Below are 19540 nucleotides of genomic sequence, written 5' to 3'. Positions count from 1 at the left end.
TTTTTAAAGATTTTATTTATTTCTTTGACAGAGAGAGAGAGACAGCCAGCGAGAGAGGGAACACAAGCAGGGGGAGTGGGAGAGGAAGAAGCAGGCTCATAGCGAGGAGCCTGATGTGGGGCTCGATCCCATAACGCCGGGATCACGCCCTGAGCTGAAGGCAGACACTTAACCGCTGTGCCACCCAGGCGCCCCAGAAAAACAGAACTTCTTAATTGTATATAATTTAACATATTTTCTGTGATCTCTTTCATTCTACTTACATAACACAGAGGTCTTTTTGTTTTTAAATCGAAATATTTACATAGTAAATACCAAATATCTTGTGTTTGTGGGATAAGTTTTGATAAATGCAAATGCTCTGTAACCCATTTTACAATGATAGAACATTTCCCTCATCCCAGGATGTTTTTGTTCTTGTACCTTTTCCCAGTCCTCATCCCCTCCACCGCCCAACTCTGCAAGCAGCTACTGATCTCTTACTAGTTCTCTGCATTCTGGAAGTTAAATGTACAGAATGTAACTTATTTTTGGTTGGCTTAGTTGTTTGAAGTTTAGTGTTTAAAGTTTATCCATGTTACTGATGGTAAGGATAGTCTGGTTGCTCCATATTCTTGCCAATCTTGGTTGATTTCAATCTTTTTCATTTTAGTCCCTCCAGTGGGTTTGTGGTATGTACGCATAGTTTTAATCATAGTGAATAGACAATCATTCCCCTACCTCCCAGTGTTTGATATTATCTGAATGATAATTTCTGATCCTGTGTCATAAGACATTGTATGAGTGAATACTATAGTTTATTTCCTTTGGATGGCCAGTCCTTTGTGCTGTTGTGAATTAAATGAGAATTATAAATCGAAGGTGAATTTAGAAGTCATTTAATAGAAACACTGCAATGTATAGGTAGCAGACAGACTTGAAAATTAAGTGACTTAATGTTACATAGCAAGTTAATGTTGAATGTAAGTGTATTGACTTTGATTTAATGTTTTTGACATAAGGCTTTTTTTCTTATTTCTGAAAGTATATTTTATTTTCTTTGTAATAATGGACGTTAAATGTGAAACAAAAATGTTTCACATTGTTTTCAGGATTTTTTTTTTTTTTAATAAGATAGGAGAAAGAATTTAAAGTAGGCTTCATTCATCTAAATTCCCTTTTTACTTACTGTTCCTTTTTTGTACATACAATGCTTAAAGGAACAAGACCAGAAGAGAAGAAAATAGAAAGATGGGAACAACAACGCTGACAGAGTTGCAGTTGAGGGTGTCATCATAAACTCTTTTAATTAGTTTCTTCCCTTTTGAGTTTCAGAATGAATTGAATCCTATTTAATTCTGCCTTAATGTTCCCAGGTATGCAGGTGCCTTGAGAGCTTCAGGGGAAATGGCTTCAGCACAGTATATTACTGCAGGTCAGTATCTTAAATATACTCCTTTCCGACAGGACGGTGTAGTTTCAGTAAATGTTATTTTTCACTCACAGTTTGTTTAGTAGCTTTCAGTTTACAAAATGTGTTTTGTAAAACATCTTATTAAAATTGGAGTACTTATACTTAATTTTAAGCAACTTAAGGACTTACTTTGTTACCCAAATTATAAACCAATGATGTCTGTCTTTTCTGAAAAACAGTCTGAATTTTTTGGATTAAAGATAATTTTAGCTTTAGGTTATGTTAGTAAAATATATCTCTGGGGATATCCAGAGATAGGTTTTATTGTAGTTGATGCCATCATTGTAAGAGAGAGTCTTAGTGGGTGTTAGTGTAAGGAAATCGTGTATGAGGTATGAGGAGAAATAGAAATTCTTAAAGGATAGAAATAACTTACTTCTTCATTACATAAGACCATGTATTCTGTCCCCATTTGTTTTGGGTTAGTTTTACAAATGAATACTCTTTAAGTCATTGGGGTAGGTCGATAGGGTATTTTTATAGCCATGCCTTTTTGGGGGCAGGGAGAACAGCTTTATTGAGATATAATTCACATCCTTTATAATTTACCCACTTAAACTGTACAATTCATTGTCTTTTAATATATGTAGAGTTGTGCAGCCATCACCATAGTCACTTTTAGAATGTTTTCATTGCCTTGAAAAAGAAACTGTAACATTTAGCACTCAACCTGTTTTCTCCTCCCCACTCCCAGCCCTATGCAACTGCTAATCTACTGTCCATCTCAATATATTTGCCTGTTCTGGACTTTTGATATAAACGGAGTTATACAGTATGTGGTCTTTTACTGGCTTCTATCGCTAAGAATGTTTTCAAGGTTCGTTCACATTGTAGTATGTATTAGTACTTTAGTACTTTATTCCTTTCTATTGCTAAATAAGATTCTGTTGTAGGGATATATCACATTCCATTTGTCCTTTCACCCCTGATAGACATTTGGGTGGTTTCCACTTTTTGACTATTACATGTATTGCTGAAAAGTTGTGCAACCATTTCTATGGACATAATGTTTTTATTTCTCTTGGGTATGTATCTGGGAGTGGAATTGCCGGGTCATATGGTAACTATATTTAACCTTTTGAGGAAGTGTCAGACTGTTATCCAAAGCAGTTGGCATCATTTTATATTTCTTCCATGAATGAGGTTTCCAGTTTCCCTTGATAATACTCGGTATTGTCTGTCTTTGATTATAGCCAGCCTAGGGGTGTGAAGTGGTATCTCATTGTGGTCAGCTGTTAATTTGTAATACTATAAACAGTACGTTTCTTTGTGTCACTTGGAGTTAGAGATTTTCCTTTGGCCTTTTTTTCCTGAAAGTAGATTTATTTGTTGAAATGAAGTTTTTAATGAGAAAAATATGATCACTTGTATCTAGTTTACTTGATCGCTTATGTATCTGAGAGTAACTTGGAATTTCAGGAGCTTCTCCAGCATCCTATGAGTCTTGTAGTAAAGGGATGAAAGCTACTGTTCATTTTTAAATTTTATTTTTTGCTAACTTTAAATTTAGCACAAAGAACAGTTCTGAGAATTCACCAGTTATTAACTTTTTGTCACATCTGGCTCATCATTCTCTATAACCATGTTCTTTTTTTTTTTTTCCATACTGTTTGAGTAAGGTACAGACATGCTGTCTTATTCCTGAATACTTCAGTATGTATTTCCCAAGAATAAGGACATTCATAACCACAAGACGATTACTATTTCTCAAAATCTAGAAGTTTAACATGGATAAAGTACTCTAAAATACAGACTACTTAAATTTGGTAGTTGACCCAGTATTGCCCATTATAAAGTTGTTTTTCTTTTTTGCTTTGGGAGCCTGTTTAGGATCACATATTGATTGCATTCGGTTGTCATGTCCTACTAGTCTCTCTCAGTGTACAGTGAGTGCATTTTTGACCTTTTTCTTTTAAACTGATGAAATACTTTGAGATGCTCTGTTTATGGTATATATTAAATCCTAAATCTTTTTTTATTTTGAGTAATGTAGTACCTTAAAGTTTTATTACAATTATTACAATTTAGGCCTTTTTATTTTAATTTTATTTTTTATTTTATGTTTTTAAAGATTTTATTTATTTATTTGACAGAGAGACAGCCAGGGAGAGAGAGACAAGCAGGGGGAGTGGGAGAGGAAGAAGCAGGCTCCCAGCAGAGGAGCCTGATGTGGGGCTCGATCCTAGGACTCTGGGATCACACCCCGAGCCGAAGGCAGGCGCTTAACGACTGAGCCACCCAGGTGCCCTGAGGCCTTTTTATTTTAAAAAAACATTAGATTGGTAGTGATACATGATTTTAGCATCCTCCCTGCCAAAATTTTTTTTTAAAGATTATTTGTAAGAGAGCACATCTGCACACAATCAGGGAGAGCAGCAGAGGGAGAGGGAGAAGCAGGCTCTCCATTGAGCAGGGAGCCTGATGTGGGGCTCAGTCCCAGGACACAGGGATCATGACTGGAGCCGAAGGCAGATGCTTAACTGAGCCATCCAGGGACCCCTCAAAAATATTTTTAAACACCACGTTTAGTTGTCTTATTTGGGAAAAATTATTAAACACTGGGTTTGTGCTGAGATGTAGTATTTGCTGGGCTTCAGTTTGTATAATAATGGTAGATAACATTTCACCTATTAGTTAACAAAACAAGTCCAGTTGGGTTAGACTAGAATTTTGCTGTACCATGAAGTAAGGACAAGGTGTGATAGCTAGGAAGTCAGCAGACGAAGAGTATTCTGAACTCCCAGAGCAGGACTGCTCTGACCTTATGACCATGAGGTTTATGAAGGTGAGAGAGGATAGTGGAGGAAAGATTTTGAAGAAGGCAAATTAGTTTTGGTTTTTAGCTATAAATAGAGTAAGGAGTATGTTTAACAGATTTTAAAATTTAGGAGTTGAGTAGATGGGAACCAAGTATAGGCTTAACGGGAGGTGGGTTGAGAGTGGTGACCTGATGGCCTGATAATGGCATGATATGGCCTGATAATGGCCTGATAATGGCATAGTACCAGAACAATAACATTAGCCTGTTTGATCCCTAGACAGAGGTTATGTGTTCTCTGTGGTGAATGAATATGCCTTGCTTTGTTTAGGAAGACAAAGGGCTGGCAAGGAGAGAGACTGAGGGGCAGGACTCAGAAGTTGTTTATAGTTAGTGATGACATTATAAAGTCTGGTCAGTTCTTCAAGATTTAAAAACAAATCTTTTTCTTATTGGGAATTTGACAACTACAAAAGGAGTAGGTATACTTAAAAATACTACTCAGCAGTTTTTGTTTGTGTAAGTCTAGGATTAATTTACGGTAAATGTATTAAATATGTCACTGTTTTATTAAAGCAGTGTTTGCTTTGTTTTTAAGCCCTTAGAGATTTGTTTGATTCCATGGATAAAACTTCTTCAAGTATTCCACCTATTATTCTACTGCAATTTTTGCACATGGCTTTTCCACAGTTTGCAGAGAAGGGTGAACAAGGACAATATCTTCAACAGGTAAACAGGGCAAGGTTCTGTGGTTTTCATTTTGTAAATGTAAAACTTAGGTGTTGTACACTTACCGTGTGTATTTGTATTTCTAAACATACTCCAGTTATCAGTCCTCTCTGGTTCACAACATCATTATGTCTTGCCTGGAGTGGTCTGTTAACTATTACCTTGCTTCTGTTTTTGTCCTGCACACAGCCTCCAGAGTCCTTTATAAAATGTAAATAGGATTATGTTTGTCCCTTATCCATTATCTCATAGTGATTTTTTTTTTATCCCAGTCCTGAATAATCTAGCTCCTGGCTCCCTATCTGAGCTCCTCATGTGCCACTCTTCCCCCTTGCTTACTTCTTTGGCTCCCAGACACACTGGCTTCCTGGTTATTTTTTAAACCCTCCAGTATCCTCTTTCTTCAGGGTCTTTGCTCTCACTTCTTTGGCTCTCAGATAAGTGCATGGCTTGCTTCCTCACCTCGTTCAGGTCTCATGGCTCAAATATCAAGGCATCACAGAAATTTTCTTGACTGTCCTATTGAAATAGTACACTTCTTTCCCCTCATCACTTTCTGCTCTCATATTGCTTTTTTTTTTTTTTTTAATCACAACTCTTCTCTTTAGGTGAATTTATGTTATATTTTGTTTATGTTCCCATTGGAGAACTTTTTCTGTTTTGGTTACTGTTGTGTTTATTCCTGTGTCTTAAAACAGTGGTTAGCATAAGGAGGAGCTCAGTAAATATCTCTTGAATGAATGAATGTTCTGGAATTCCTCATTGTTTTGAAGATCCTATAATATCTAATTTGAGTTAATATTTTTAAATTAAAAAAATAGCCTTTTTCCCTTCCCTAAGGAAACAGTAATTCTTTTGGAAGGATTTTGTAGATAAAAGAATATTACAGCCAGAATTACTTACTTTGTCATTTTAAAATTACAGGATGCTAATGAATGTTGGATACAAATGATGCGAGTATTGCAACAGAAATTGGAAGCCATAGAGGATGATTCTGTTAAAGAGGTAACTGACACATGTTTGTGGTTATAGGTTTTCATTATACCTTGATAATTATACCCCCCGACCCCAAAAGCTTGAAATAAATTCATCCTAATAGATAGACCTGTACTTGAATACTTTAGATGCTCGATCTATGGTTGGAAATTGAAAGCTTGCATTGGACACTTGAATTCATTGTATTATTTATTAAACGTAATTGATACTGTTGAGCATCTGTAGTCTTTTGGTAATGTTTTTTGAAAAGTAGAAGGCTTTTACAGAAAGGGATTACATTTTAAAAAGCTTAAATATGTATTCACTAAACTGGATTGTGTGGGGAAAATATACATTAATATCTATATAAAGTAAAATTGGAACTTTTATTTCATTTTAATTTTTGCAGACAGATTCTTCATCTGCATCAGCAGCGACACCTTCTAAAAAGAAAAGTTTAATCGATCAGTTCTTCGGAGTTGAATTTGAAACTACGTATCCTTATGAGCCAAGATTTGTAGAGACTGTACTCATAACTCACTAGAAGTGAATTGGTATCAGTAGCATTGTTGACTGGAGTGGTGGGTGGGGTATATAGAAAAATTCTTCAGAGGCTTTTATGCCTAAAAGATATAATGAAACTTAGGAATTTTGGAAAAATACCCCATCAGAGTAATCCTAAAGTTTAAGTAAATGGACACTTCGAGGATATTCATTATTTTTTCCTGAGAATATCTTTAGCAGAGTCAGCCTCATTAATTCACTTCATAGGGAATTTTTAATTGTGTGAAAGACTGTATCATACATGAGATTGAACCAGTTCATAAAACATGAATTCAGGGAAGGACTATTTTCTGGGTCATGGGTAGAAGCTTAAAGATTTCTGTTTATATATCTTTGTGTTAAAACTATTTTAAGACTGTGTAGGTACCAACTTACATTTGTTTAGAGTTTATCCTTTTATTACTTTTATTATTCATTACTCATGTTGTTGGTAAGTGCATGAAGCCCTTGAAAGTATGTTGAAACAAATATGGGAAACCAAGATGTTTTAAATACCAATGAACATGCTATTAATTTTTTAAATTCCAGTATAGTTAATATACAGTGTTAGATTAGTTTCGGATGTACAATATAGTGATTCAGCAGTTCCATACATTACTCAGTGCTCATCACAATAAGTGTACTCTTAATCCCCATCACCTATGTCACCCATACCCTCACCCACCTCCTTTGTTCTTGAGAATGAAATGATACAGTATTTGTCTTTCTCTGACCAACTTATTTCACTTAGCATTATACACCTTTGATCCATCCATGTTGTTGCGAATAGCAAGGTTTCATTCTTTTTTATGGCTGAATAATATAGTATTGTATATACCCCCACATCTTCTTTATCCATTCGTCTATCGATGGACACTTGGGCTGCTTCCGTAATTTGGCTATTGTAAATAATGCTGCAGTAAACATAGGGGTGCATATGTCTTTTCAAATTAGTGTTTTTGTATTCTTTGGGTAAATACCTAGTAGTGGAATTACTGGATCATATGGTAGTTCTATTTTTAATTTGTGGAAACTCCATACTGTTTTCCACAGTGGCTGTACCGTTTTGCATTCCTATCCACAGTGCATGAGGGTTCCTTTTTCTCCTATCCCTCACCAAAACTTGCTTTTTTTTTTAAGAGAGGGAGAGAAAGGTGGGGGTAGGGGAGAGGGAGAGAGAGAATCTTAAGTAGGCTCCATGTCCAGTGCAGAGCCTGATGTGGGGCTCAGTCTCACAACTCCAAGAAGTCAAGAGTTGAATGTTTAACCAACTAATCCACCCAGGGGCCCCAACAGTTGTTTTTGTGTTTCTGACAGGTGTGAGGTGACACTGTGGTTTTGATTTGCATTTCCCTGATGATCAGTGACGTTGAACATCTTTTCATGTGTCGTCCATCTATATGTCTTTGGAGAAATGTCTGTTCTCTTTATGTCTTCTGCCCATTTTTTAATTGAATTATTATTTTGGTGTTGTGTAAGTTCTTTATATATTTTGGATACTAACCCTTTATTGGATGTCATTTGCAAATATTGATGCTATTAATTTTAATACCATTAGGATGATTTATTATATTCAACATACTTATTATAGCAGATTGATTACCTGTTGGTATATTCCTTATCTTATTTCTCAAAGCATGAAATGTACAGAATCTGAAGAAGAAGAGGTCACTAAAGGAAAGGAAAATCAGCTTCAGCTTAGCTGTTTTATCAATCAGGAAGTCAAGTATCTTTTTACAGGACTTAAATTGGTAAGATCAGTTACAGTTGATCGTCATTATAAATGGATTCTGTATTTGCAGATGCATCTAATTTATCTGTAACTCTAACATCAGTACTTGGTACTTTCATAGTCCTTTGTAGACATGCTTTTTGTGGCAAAAATTTTGAGTTGCCAGACACAGTCTCACTTGAGGTCCAAAAAGGTGATGGTCTGCCTTCTTGTTTCAGCTCATACTATTACCAAGTGTCCTTTTACAGTAATTTTAGTACCACAATATTTTGCAGTTTTGTGCTTTTTGTTGGTGATTTGCTGTTTAAAATGGCCTTCAGCCATAGTGCTGAAGTGCTGTCTAGTGTTCTAAGCCTAAGAAGGCTGTGTGTGAATGTTTATTAGATAAGCCTTAAGGAGTAAATGTTTGTTAGATAAGCTTCATTTAGGGATGAGTTACCGTATAGTTGGCTGTGAAGACAGTAAGTTGTCATTAAATAGAAACGTGTAACACAAGGTTGTGTATTGATAGGTCGACAAATGTATTGTGACCAGAGGCTTGCAGGAGTGCTCTGAGGGTATATAATGAGGGTTTATTAGTAATGATGAGGTATAAGCTGGGATTGTTCTGTGCCAGTCAGGCTGCGCAGGCCCTCTGCACGCCAGTATTGCAGTTAAGGTCCTGGAATGTAAGTGACTTCATTGCTGTGTGGCAGAGCTGGGTCTAGGACTTAATTCTCTCATTCTCCAGTTAGTGTTCTTTCCCCATTTTCATACTATAGAATACACTCTAATGAGCAGATTGGTAAAATATAACAATTTTGCTTGCTAATTTAGTACTTTGATATGGTTTGGGAAATATGCACATGTTTTGAAGGATAAGCAGTGCATTGGGGGCGGGGATTGCATTGATAAACAAGATAATTTGTCATCAGGGAGTTCCCATCTACAATTTGGGGTAAGATCACTTAAGGGAGTGGTTGGTAAATGCAGACATAAGAGGCAAATAGAAAGTAATATTCTCTGTTCTGTGATACTGAGGGGGAGTGTAGTGAGGCATACTGGCTTTTAAGAGACGTTCATTTTAAAAGGTTAAAAATAATAACTAACCACTAAGAGTCGTATAACAAATTATGACGTGCAAGTTTCAGGGCATCAGAATATGAAGCATAAACGTAATTGGAGAGTATAGAATGGAATGTTTTGGCAGGGACTCTCCAGGATGATATTTTTCCTCATAATTTTATAAAATTCCAGAAAAACTAAATATACTTGGAACTTCTAGATGATAGTGGATTGGTGATAATATGTATAGCTTACCTGATAACATCACACTAGATACGTATTCTTGAAAAGCATGTATTTATGAGATGTTGTATTGTCTTGCCCGTTGTTTAGATGCTTTATCATCATTTGTTCTGATTAGAGTAATTTCTCTCCATATTTTTTTACCTTTTTGCTGCCGAACAGACTTGATTAAATGTTAAAAAGCTACACGGTGATTCCTTTTGTAATGAGATTAATAATTTTTAAAAATTAAAAAAAATTACACAAGTAACATGCTTATAGTGAACATGAACAGTATATTTTTAACTCTAATTTCTTGTATATTAATGTTCTTACAAAGCAGAGCACATTAGTAGTGCTTTTTTAAATGTTAGAAATAGTAGCTTATGTTTATTGAATATAGAATATATGCCAAATGGTTGTCCATGTTTTTTTACATGTACTAACTTCTGTAGTTCTAACAATAGCACTGTGATATAGGCATTATCATCATTTCCATATGATGCCCAGAGGGGATCACTGTCTCTCCGAGTGTCACACAGGCTGTAAAAAATGGAAGGCAGACATGATGGTTAAGATATGTATAGTCACTGAAGGTTTTTCCACATTTGTTAGATTAACAGGTTTTCTGTGTGATGACTTTTCTCAAATTTGAGAATGATTGGTTCTAGAGGCTTTGATACATAAGGAATAAAGAACAAGGGTTTCCTATATTCTCATAATTGTCCTCCTGTATGAGTATTCTGATAATCTGTATGTAGACAGAAACCGTAAAGGCTTTTTTATGTTATATAAAATACGATGTAAACTCAGAATCTGAGCAACATTTGCGTCACAATTTAAAACTTCAAACATTATTTACATTCTGAGGAGTTCACACCGGTAGAAATTGTTACCTTTTATATGCTGAAGTATATCTAAAAGCCTTCCTATATTGTCTTCATTGAAATTATTTTTCAGTGGTATGAATATATTGACATGTATTGTCTATTAAGGAGTACTGATTTTTAGAAGAGCTGAAAGTGTGATTCTAGGGGCGCCTGGCTGGCATGTGACTCGATCCTCAAGGTCATCAGTTCAAGCCCCACTTTGGGTGAAGAGCTTACAAAAGTGTGGTTCTGTATTGCAGAAAAAAATTCTTTAAAACTAAAAATGTTTGGTTTTCTGTTCTTTTTTTTTAGCGACTTCAGGAAGAAATCACCAAACAGTCTCCAACATTGCAAAGAAATGCTTTATATATCAAATCTGTAAGTTGTGCTTTTCTTTTGAAATTGAATCCATTTTGATGAAAGGTTTCCTGTTAGTTCATTTTACCCAGTCTTTGTTTTTACCAAACCAAGGCATTAAAAACTTGTGTTGTATTTGCATGTGATAAGATATCTTGCATTTTTTTTTCTCCTCAGTCTAAGATCAGCCGACTACCTGCTTACTTGACTATTCAGATGGTTCGATTTTTTTATAAAGAGAAGGAATCTGTGAATGCTAAAGTTCTTAAGGTTAGTAATGAACTTCAGTATAATAAAATATTGTAATTCTTTGACAGCAATCCCTAATTCACAATAGGTTTCTTTCTTCCTTTAGGGGTAAACTTTCTTTGAAATATTTTGAGTAGGGAAGTTACTAACATTAGACAAGTGGTTGTTTTTTTAAGATTTTATTTGTCAGATAGCGCGCGTGCATGAGCAGGGAGAGCGGGAGGCAGAGGGAGAAGCAAGTACGCAAGTTTCCTGCTTTAGCAAGGAGCCTGATGTGGGACTCAATCCCAGTACCCTGGGATCTTGACCTGAGCTGAAGGCAGACACATAATCAACTGAGCCACCCAGGTGCCCTTGTCCTTTTTATTTTAACTCATACACACGCCTGACTTTTACCACCAGCCCACCCCTAGCATTTGATTAAGTAGGGCCTGAGGTCCTAAAAATTTTTCAAAAGATTCTCAATTAGTTCTGATGGATGCCCTCCACTCCCCAGAGATACTGCTGTAGACCAGATCCTCAGCTCCACAGATAACTGACAGCAAGTTTAGAGGATTGGAGTGTGGGATAGGATGGGAGTGTGGGTTAGGAAGCATTAAAACATGCTGCAGTCTCTAGTGCAGTAATTGTAATCTCTTGAGTAGGAACCAGCCTTACGATGTAACTCTTTTGTAGAACTGTAGCTCTGCTACACATCCACAGTCCTGGATCTTTCGGAGAGGTATATATAATTCTAGCCTCTTGAGCTGAAATTCGTAATACAATTTCAAATTTACTTACTGTTACATGATAAGGTTAAATGTAGTTGGAGTATTTACTGTTGTTAACTTTATGTATTAATAGTAGTTATTGAACCATATCACTATTATTTTTATGTAAAGGTGTATTTCACATTACAGAAAGTCATTAAGTGACTCCATTTGTCAATTGATTCCATCGTCAGTTGTAGGTATCCATTATTTTCACAGCAACTGATGTGCTGTGTTTCTGAAATGCTGCTTTTGTCATAGAAATTTTGGTACCTCTTCTGTGGTCAGAGTCATGGGTTTAACTGGAAAAAAAGCTAAGCAAATTTTTTTAATCTTAAAAAGTTAGGACCAGGGGCGCCTGGTTGGCTGTCAGCAGAGCATGCGACTCTTGATCTTAGGGTCCTGAATTCAAGCCCCACACTGGGCATGGAGCCTATTTAAAAAAAAAAAAAAAATTGGGACCAGATTGAAAATAAACACTGTGATGTTTTCAGCTGCATAGATTTCCAGGTGATTTTTTAAAATAAATTTTATTTTCAACTTCTTTGAATTATGAAAGTATTACTATAAAATTATGACAGATATTTTAAATAACTACCTTTATAAGTGTGTTTACACATATTTTTTCTTTTTGGTTTGTATATAGGATGTTAAATTTCCTCTTATGTTGGATGTGTATGAACTGTGTACCCCAGAACTTCAGGAGAAAATGGTCTCTTTTCGATCAAAATTCAAGGATCTAGAAGATAAAAAAGTGAATCAGCAGCCAAAGACAGTAAGTTCTTATTGCTGATTTTCTTACCTTAATAGTTTAACAAAGTAATTGTTGAAACTGATTAATCTCTTAGTAATTACTTTGTTAATCTCTTAGTAAAAATGGATGAACCTGTATTTTATTTAGCACATATACAAAGTTTTTGGTGTATTTTAGCATAAGAAAAAGAACTCTAGTTATGGTAAATAGGCCCTTTAAGGTAAAGTAAACTTAATATTTTCTTTTCTTCTGTAATCCGTAGCCTATATCCCTTTTGTATTTATCTCCTCAAAGCATTTCATGTAAAATCTTGCCTAGTATTTTCATTGTATTTTATTTTCCTTGTAAGTCATGGAGTTATCTCTGTTTTTAGATGGAAGTAGTGGTGTAGAGTATTGGCTCATTTATGCCTACTGTGACAAATAAGTTGTATCTTTAAATTTTTAATTTAATTTATATTTAAATTCAAGTTACCTAATATACCGTGAAATATTGGTTTCAGGAGAATTCAGTGATTCATCATTTTACATACAACATCCAGTGCTCATCGTAACTAGTGCCCTCCTTAATGCCCATCGCCCACCTGCCTCCCTCCAACAACCTTGTTTGTTCTGTGTGGTTAAAGGTCTCTAATGGTTTGTTTGACTCTTTTTTTCCCCCTCACCCATGTTTATCTGTTTTGTTTCTTAAATTCCACATGAGTGATATCATATGGTATTTGTCTTTCTCTGACTGACTTATTTCACTCTAGCTCCATTCACGTCATTGCCAATGGCAAGATTTCATTCTTTTTGATGGTTAAGTAATATTCCAGTGTGTGTGTGTGTGTGTGTGTACATGTCTTTATCCATTCATCAGTCGATAGACATTTGGGCTCTTTCCATAGTTTGGCTGTTGTTGATAATGCTGCTGTCAACATCAGGATATATGTACCCCTTCAAATCTGTCTTGTATCATTTGGATAAATACCCAGTAGTGCAATTTCTGGGTCATAGGGTAGTTCTGTTTTTAACTTTTTGAGGCCCCTCCATACTGTTTTCCGGAGTGGCTGCACCAGTTTGCATTCCCACCAACAGTGCAGGACGGTTCCCTTTTGTCTCTGCATCCTCACCAACACCTGTTGTTTCTTGTGTTGTTAATTTTAGCCATTCTGACAGGTGTGGTAAATTGTATTTTTAAAATAAGTGCTGCTTGTATGCCTGCCTGTAACTGCTAAAATCACAACCTTAGGAAACTTTATATTTAGTAAGTTGTATTATTTTAGGTTCAGATAGGGTACAACTGAACTGTGTTGGATTTTTTTTTTTCCCCACAATGAAAAAGATCTTCCTGGTAACTAGAAATATTTCCAGTGTGATACTATATATCAAATTAAAATTCTTCTGCAAATTGTGTGTGTGTCTGTGTGTCTGTGTATGTTAAATGCTTTTTTTTTAAACATTAAACTTTATTTTGAGATAGTTGTAGAATCACATGAATTTATAAGAAATAATATGAAGAGGGGCGCCTTGGTGGCTCAGTCCATTAAGTGTCTGCCTTTGGCTGAGGTCATGATCTCAGTCCTGGGATCGAACCCCACATTAGGCTCCCTGCTCAGCTCCCCCTCTCCCTCTGCCTGCCACTCCCCCTACTTGTGCATGTGCTCTCTCTCTCTCTGTCAAATAAATAAAATCTTTAAAAAAAATATGAAGAGATCCAAGTACCTTTTACCAAGTTTCCCCTGTGGTAATATCTTGCAAAACAATAATACAGTATCACAACTTGGATATTGACTTTGATGCAGTCTCAATGCAGTACATTCTCATCACTGCAAAGATCCCACATACTGCCCCTTTATATATAGCCAAACCTGCTTTCCTTTGGCCCCCACCTCCTCCTCAATTCCTAGCAACTGCTAACCTGTTCTCCATTTCTGTAGTTTTGTCATTGTGAGATATGAAATGGAATATACATACACACACACACACACACGCTATATATACTATATAGTATATAATATATAAATGGAATCATATAGTATGTAACTTCTTGGGATATTCTTTCTCAGTGTACATAATTCTCAGGAAATTAGCCCAAATCATTTTGTATAGCAGTAGTTCCTTTTTAATTGCTGAATAGTATTTCATGGTATGCATATACCACATTTTGCTTAACCATTCAGCTGTTAAAGGACAGCTGGTTTGTTTCTAGTTTCGTTTATTTTGAATAAAGCTGCTGTAAGCTCGCATGTAACATTTTTAAAAAAGAGTTGATTTATTTGAAGGAGACAGAGCATGAGTAGGAGGAATGGCAGAGAGAGAGGGAGAAGCAAACTCCTTGCTGAGCAGGGAGCCCGATGCGGGGCTCAATCCTAGGACCCTGGGATCATGACCTGAGCCGAAGGAAGACACTTAACCGACTGAGCCACCCAGGCGCCCCTCATGTACCAGTTTTAGTGTAAACATAACTTTTCATTTCTCTGGAAATAAATACCCAGTAGTATAATTGCTAGATTGCACGGTAGTTGTGTATTTAATTTTTAAAGAAATTGTCAAAGGTTTTCCATAGGGACTGTACCATTTTAGATGCTTGTTAGCAGTGTATGACTGATCTACTTTGTATATTCTTGCTAGAATTTGGTGTCAGTATTCTTTATTTTAGCCATTTGGATAGGTTTGCAATGATATTTCATTATGGTTTTTAATTTGCTTTTTCCTAATGGTTAATGATATTGAATGTGTCTTCATGTATTTATTTGTTACCTGTATATCCTCTTTGGTGAAATGTTTCTTCATGTCTTCTCTTCATTTTCTAATTGTGCTATTTTTCACCCTTGAATTTTGGGTATTCTTTATATTATAAATACTAATCCTTTGTCAGATACATGGCTTTCAAATATTTCCTTCTTGCCTTTGTCTTGTCTTATCATCTTCTTTAGGGTCTTTTGCAGAGGAAAAGTTTTTAATTTTTAGGTAATCCAATGTATTTTTTTCTTTGGTTGTTCTTGCTTTTGGTGTCATATCTAACAAACCATTGCCTAGTTAAAGGCCACGAAGATTTGTATCTGTTTTCGTGTAAGAGTTTTATAGTTTCAGTTCTTCCCGTTCAGGTTTTTGATCCATTCTGGGTTAATTTTTGTGTATGGGATGAGGTGCATATCCATATTCATTCTGTTGCATGTGAATATCCTATTCTTTGCCCATTGAATGTTCTTGGAACCCTTTTAGAGACTCAGTTGACTATAGATATATATTTCTGGACTCTCAGTTTTATTCCACAGGTTTTTGTGTCTGTCCTTATGCCAGTACCACAGTCTTAATTACTTGATTACTGTAATTTTGTAGTAGGGATGTAGCAAACTATCAGCTGTTCTTCAAGATTGTTTTGGCTTTTATGAATCCCTTGTATTTCCATTATTTTAGGATCAGCTTGTCACTTTGAAAAAAACAGTTGGAATTTTGGTGGGATTGCATTGCATCTGTAGGTCAATTTGGGAAGGATTGCTGTCTTAACAGCATTAAGTCTTGGCAGTCCATGAACTTGATATGTCTTTGTATTTATTTGCATCTTCATTGATTTTTTTTTTTCAACGTTTTACAGTTTATAGTATATAAATCTTGTACTTTGGCTAACTTTATTCGTAAGTATTTTATTCTTTTTTGATGTTTGTGTAAATGGCATTGCTTTCTTAATTTCATTTTTGGATTCTTTGTAACTGGTTTTTGTATATTGATCTTGTATCTATCTTCTTCGCTGAATTGGTTTATTAACTTTCTTTTTTCCCTCTTTTATTTTTTTGAAAGAGATTGTGTAGAATTAGTGTTAATTCTTTTTTAAAGGCTTGGTAGAATATTGGTGAAAAAAATCAGTCTGGAGATTTTTTCCCCAGGCATTTTAATTTTATTTTATTTTTTATTTTTTTTGAAGATTTTATTTATTTATTTGACAGAGATAGAGACAGCCAGCGAGAGAGGGAACACAAGCAGGGGGAGCGGGAGAGGAAGAAGCAGGCTCATAGCGGAGGAGCCTGACGCGGGGCTCGATCCCACAACGCCGGGACCACACCCTGAGCCGAAGGCAGACGCTTAACCACTTAACCGCTGTGCCACCCAGGCGCCCCTCCCCAGGCATTTTTAAATTAAATATTCGACTTCCTTTGTAGTTACGGGCTATTCAAATGATGTATTTCATATTATGTTTGTTTTGGTACTTTGTTTTCATGGAATTGATCCATTTTATCTAGGTCGTCAATTTTGTGTTGTAGAGTTGATTGATTGATTGATTGATTTGATGTCTGCAGGATCTGTAATGGCATCTGTTCCTTGTTTCATTCCTGATATTGGTAATTTGTCTTTTTTTTTTTTTTTTTTTTTTTTTTTTTTTTTGCTTTTCCTTTGTCAGTCTTGTTAGAGGATTGTCAGTTTTATGACCTTTTCAAACAACTGGGTAAATGGATTTTTCCATTTAGTAATTTCTACTCTTCTTCTGCTTATTTGGGGTTTATTTTGTTCTCCTTTTTCTAGGTTCTTAAATTGTGGGAGCTTAGATTTTTGACTTCAAACTTTTCCGTAATGTATGCATTTAGTGCTATAAATTCTCTCTCAGCAGTGCTTTCACTGTGTGAGAAAAATAAATTTTTATATTGTATTTTCATTTTCATTCTGTTTCTTGTTTTTTTTTTAAGATTTTATTGATTGATTTGAGAGAGAGAGAGAGCACAAGAGCGAGAGAGAGGGAGCATGAGCAGGGTTTGGAAGGGGCTTAGCGAGAGGAAGAAGCAGACCCTGTGTGGGGCTCTGATCAAGACCTGAGCTGAAGGCAGATGCTTAACCAGCCGAGCCACCCAGGCACCTCTCTGTTCCTTGTATTTTTAAAAAATTTCCCTTGAGACTTGTCTTTGACCTTGGATTATTTAGAAGTGTCTTGTTTAGTTTTCAAATATTTGGAAATTTTTCTGTTATCTTGCTGTTACTGCTTCTAGTTTGATTTCATTGTGGTGAGAGAACACACTTGTGTGATTTGAATTCCTTTAAATTTGTTCAGGGTTGCTTTATGTCTTGGGATGTGATCTATCTTGGTATGTGTTCCTTGGGTATTTGGAAAAAAAAATTGTATTCTGTTGTTGAATGGAATGAACGTTCTCTAGATGTTGATTAGATCTAGTTGGTTGATGGTGGTGTTGCATGTTCCATGCCATTTTTTAGAGTTTTTCTGTCAGTTTTTGTGGGAGAAGTGAGGAAGCTAAAATTGTCTTTTATGTGTTTCTCCATTCAGTTCTGTCAGCTTTTGCTTTGCATGTTTTGTAGCTCTGTTTGGTGCCTACACCATTAGGATTGCTACATATTCTTGGTGCAGTGACCCTTTTATATTATGTGATGTCCTTTTCTGTCCCTGGTGTAATTTTCTTTACTCTGAAGTCTACTTTTCTTTTATTAATGTTGCCAGTGCTGCTTTGTTTTTGTTAATGTTTGAATGATGTCCTTTTGTATTTTTTTACTTTAAATTTGCCTATATTATTATATTTGAAGAGTTTCTTATAGTCAGCATAGAGTTGGTCATGTTTTTTAATACACTGTTAATCTCTTATTGGTATATTTAGACCATTTACATTCAATGTAACTTGATTTGTTAGTTAAATCTGTGTTATGTTTTGCTTTCTCTTTGTTCTCTCACTTCTTATTGCCTTTAGGTTACTTGAACATAGAATTCTAATTTGACTTATCTACAATTTTTTAAAAATCATCTTTGTATACCTTTTTCTATGGTTGCTCTAGGTGTCAAATTTTAGTATAAAAAGGAATGGTTGACTCAATTGCCATTTTTTTGTTGTAGGAGCCTTTGACTTCTTGTCACTCTAGCTATCTTTAAACTACTTGCATTGTGTTCATTAGCATTATAGTTTTCAAGAACTTTGTGTCCATATGCCTAGATAAGTTTAATTTTTTTGTATTACACACTGAAATGGAATTCCCATCAAAGATCTTTATCTAAAATAGTAAATCCTGTCTCTTTCAATATTAGGTAGATATTTGCTGAATTAAATATTTCACCTCATTTAAGCTAAGTTCGTTCAGTTCATCTGAGCAGGTGGCCATGTCTTAGTAGGTTTAATGTTAGTTGCACTAATTCGACTTTTCTGTTTCATTGCAGTAACTTTTCTTTCTTTTTTAATCCTATGTGGTTTGATAGTATTTTGGTAAAAATATAAAATTCCTTTTCTACCACAGAGTACTGTTTATCTGTACTGTTATATTCACTAGTATGCTGTAGGTTTAGTGGCTTAGGGTTGGTCCTAGAATTGGAGGGTCTGTTTCTATGCATACAAGACTGAATATTGTTGGAGTGTAGCTCCTTTGGCTTTACAGTTTTGTTAGCTATAGTTATAGCGTTTTAATAATTTGTAAGGTAGTGTTTTGCATTATAGTCAGTAAATACTTGTGGAAATGAATACTTACAGAGAATACAAATTTTATTTCCAATATCATGATTTAAAATTTTTTTTCCCCTCAGAGTGACAAAAAGAGTAGTCCCCAGAAAGAAGTTAAATATGAGCCCTTTTCTTTTGCTGATGGTAAGTGGAAAAAATAATTTCAGTTGAGTTACTGTGTGTATGTGAGTGTGTTTAAGGTAAAATTACTGTCTTGGCACTTAATCTATTTTTTTTCAGGGATCATGCTTTTTTAAAAAGAAAGATTTCTTAAAATACAATTTACCTTAATTAGACACACAGTAAAAATCAGTCTTTTTAGAATGTAGTTCTATGAGTAATACCGTACTTCTTAAAATATCTTCCATAGATCCTTTACTTTGACCTGTAGTATCTTACTGAATTCTAATAATAGGCTAACCTTCAGACTTCTTGCTTGCTGCCTGACTGGAGAAAGCATGTCTCTTCATTGTCTAATTTTGTTGGATTTGCATCTTTCTTTAGACATTGGCTCCAATAATTGTGGATACTATGACTTACAAGCAGTGTTAACACATCAGGGAAGGTCTAGCTCTTCAGGCCATTATGTATCATGGGTGAAAAGGAAACAAGGTAAGGATTCTGTTTTTTGTTTGTTTGTTTTCCCCAATTGTTAATCATTTTAACAGTTTATTTAGTACAAATTTTATAGCACAGTGGT

The 19540-nt window shown here is 35.3% G+C and overlaps 1 protein-coding gene across 3 annotated transcripts in view; it reads left to right on the top strand.

Annotated features, from left to right (window-relative positions):
• Positions 1 to 19540, top strand: part of USP14 (ubiquitin specific peptidase 14) — a 45603-nt gene that overhangs the window by 24569 nt on the left and 1494 nt on the right. For all 3 annotated transcript variants that reach the window (XM_034642922.1, XM_002922623.4, XM_002922622.4), the window contains 10 exons: positions 1356 to 1414; positions 4810 to 4940; positions 5865 to 5945; positions 6325 to 6410; positions 8095 to 8209; positions 10638 to 10703; positions 10860 to 10952; positions 12327 to 12455; positions 18924 to 18984; positions 19345 to 19452. In XM_034642922.1, coding sequence (XP_034498813.1) covers positions 1356 to 1414; positions 4810 to 4940; positions 5865 to 5945; positions 6325 to 6410; positions 8095 to 8209; positions 10638 to 10703; positions 10860 to 10952; positions 12327 to 12455; positions 18924 to 18984; positions 19345 to 19452 — 929 coding nt within the window. The remainder of the gene's footprint in view (positions 1 to 1355; positions 1415 to 4809; positions 4941 to 5864; positions 5946 to 6324; positions 6411 to 8094; positions 8210 to 10637; positions 10704 to 10859; positions 10953 to 12326; positions 12456 to 18923; positions 18985 to 19344; positions 19453 to 19540) is intronic.

This window comes from Ailuropoda melanoleuca, chromosome 14, assembly GCF_002007445.2.
Source record: "Ailuropoda melanoleuca isolate Jingjing chromosome 14, ASM200744v2, whole genome shotgun sequence".
Taxonomy (NCBI): Eukaryota; Metazoa; Chordata; class Mammalia; order Carnivora; family Ursidae; genus Ailuropoda; species Ailuropoda melanoleuca.
The sequence above is the reverse complement of the archived record's forward strand: the minus strand, read 5'-3'. Positions and strand labels throughout refer to the sequence as shown.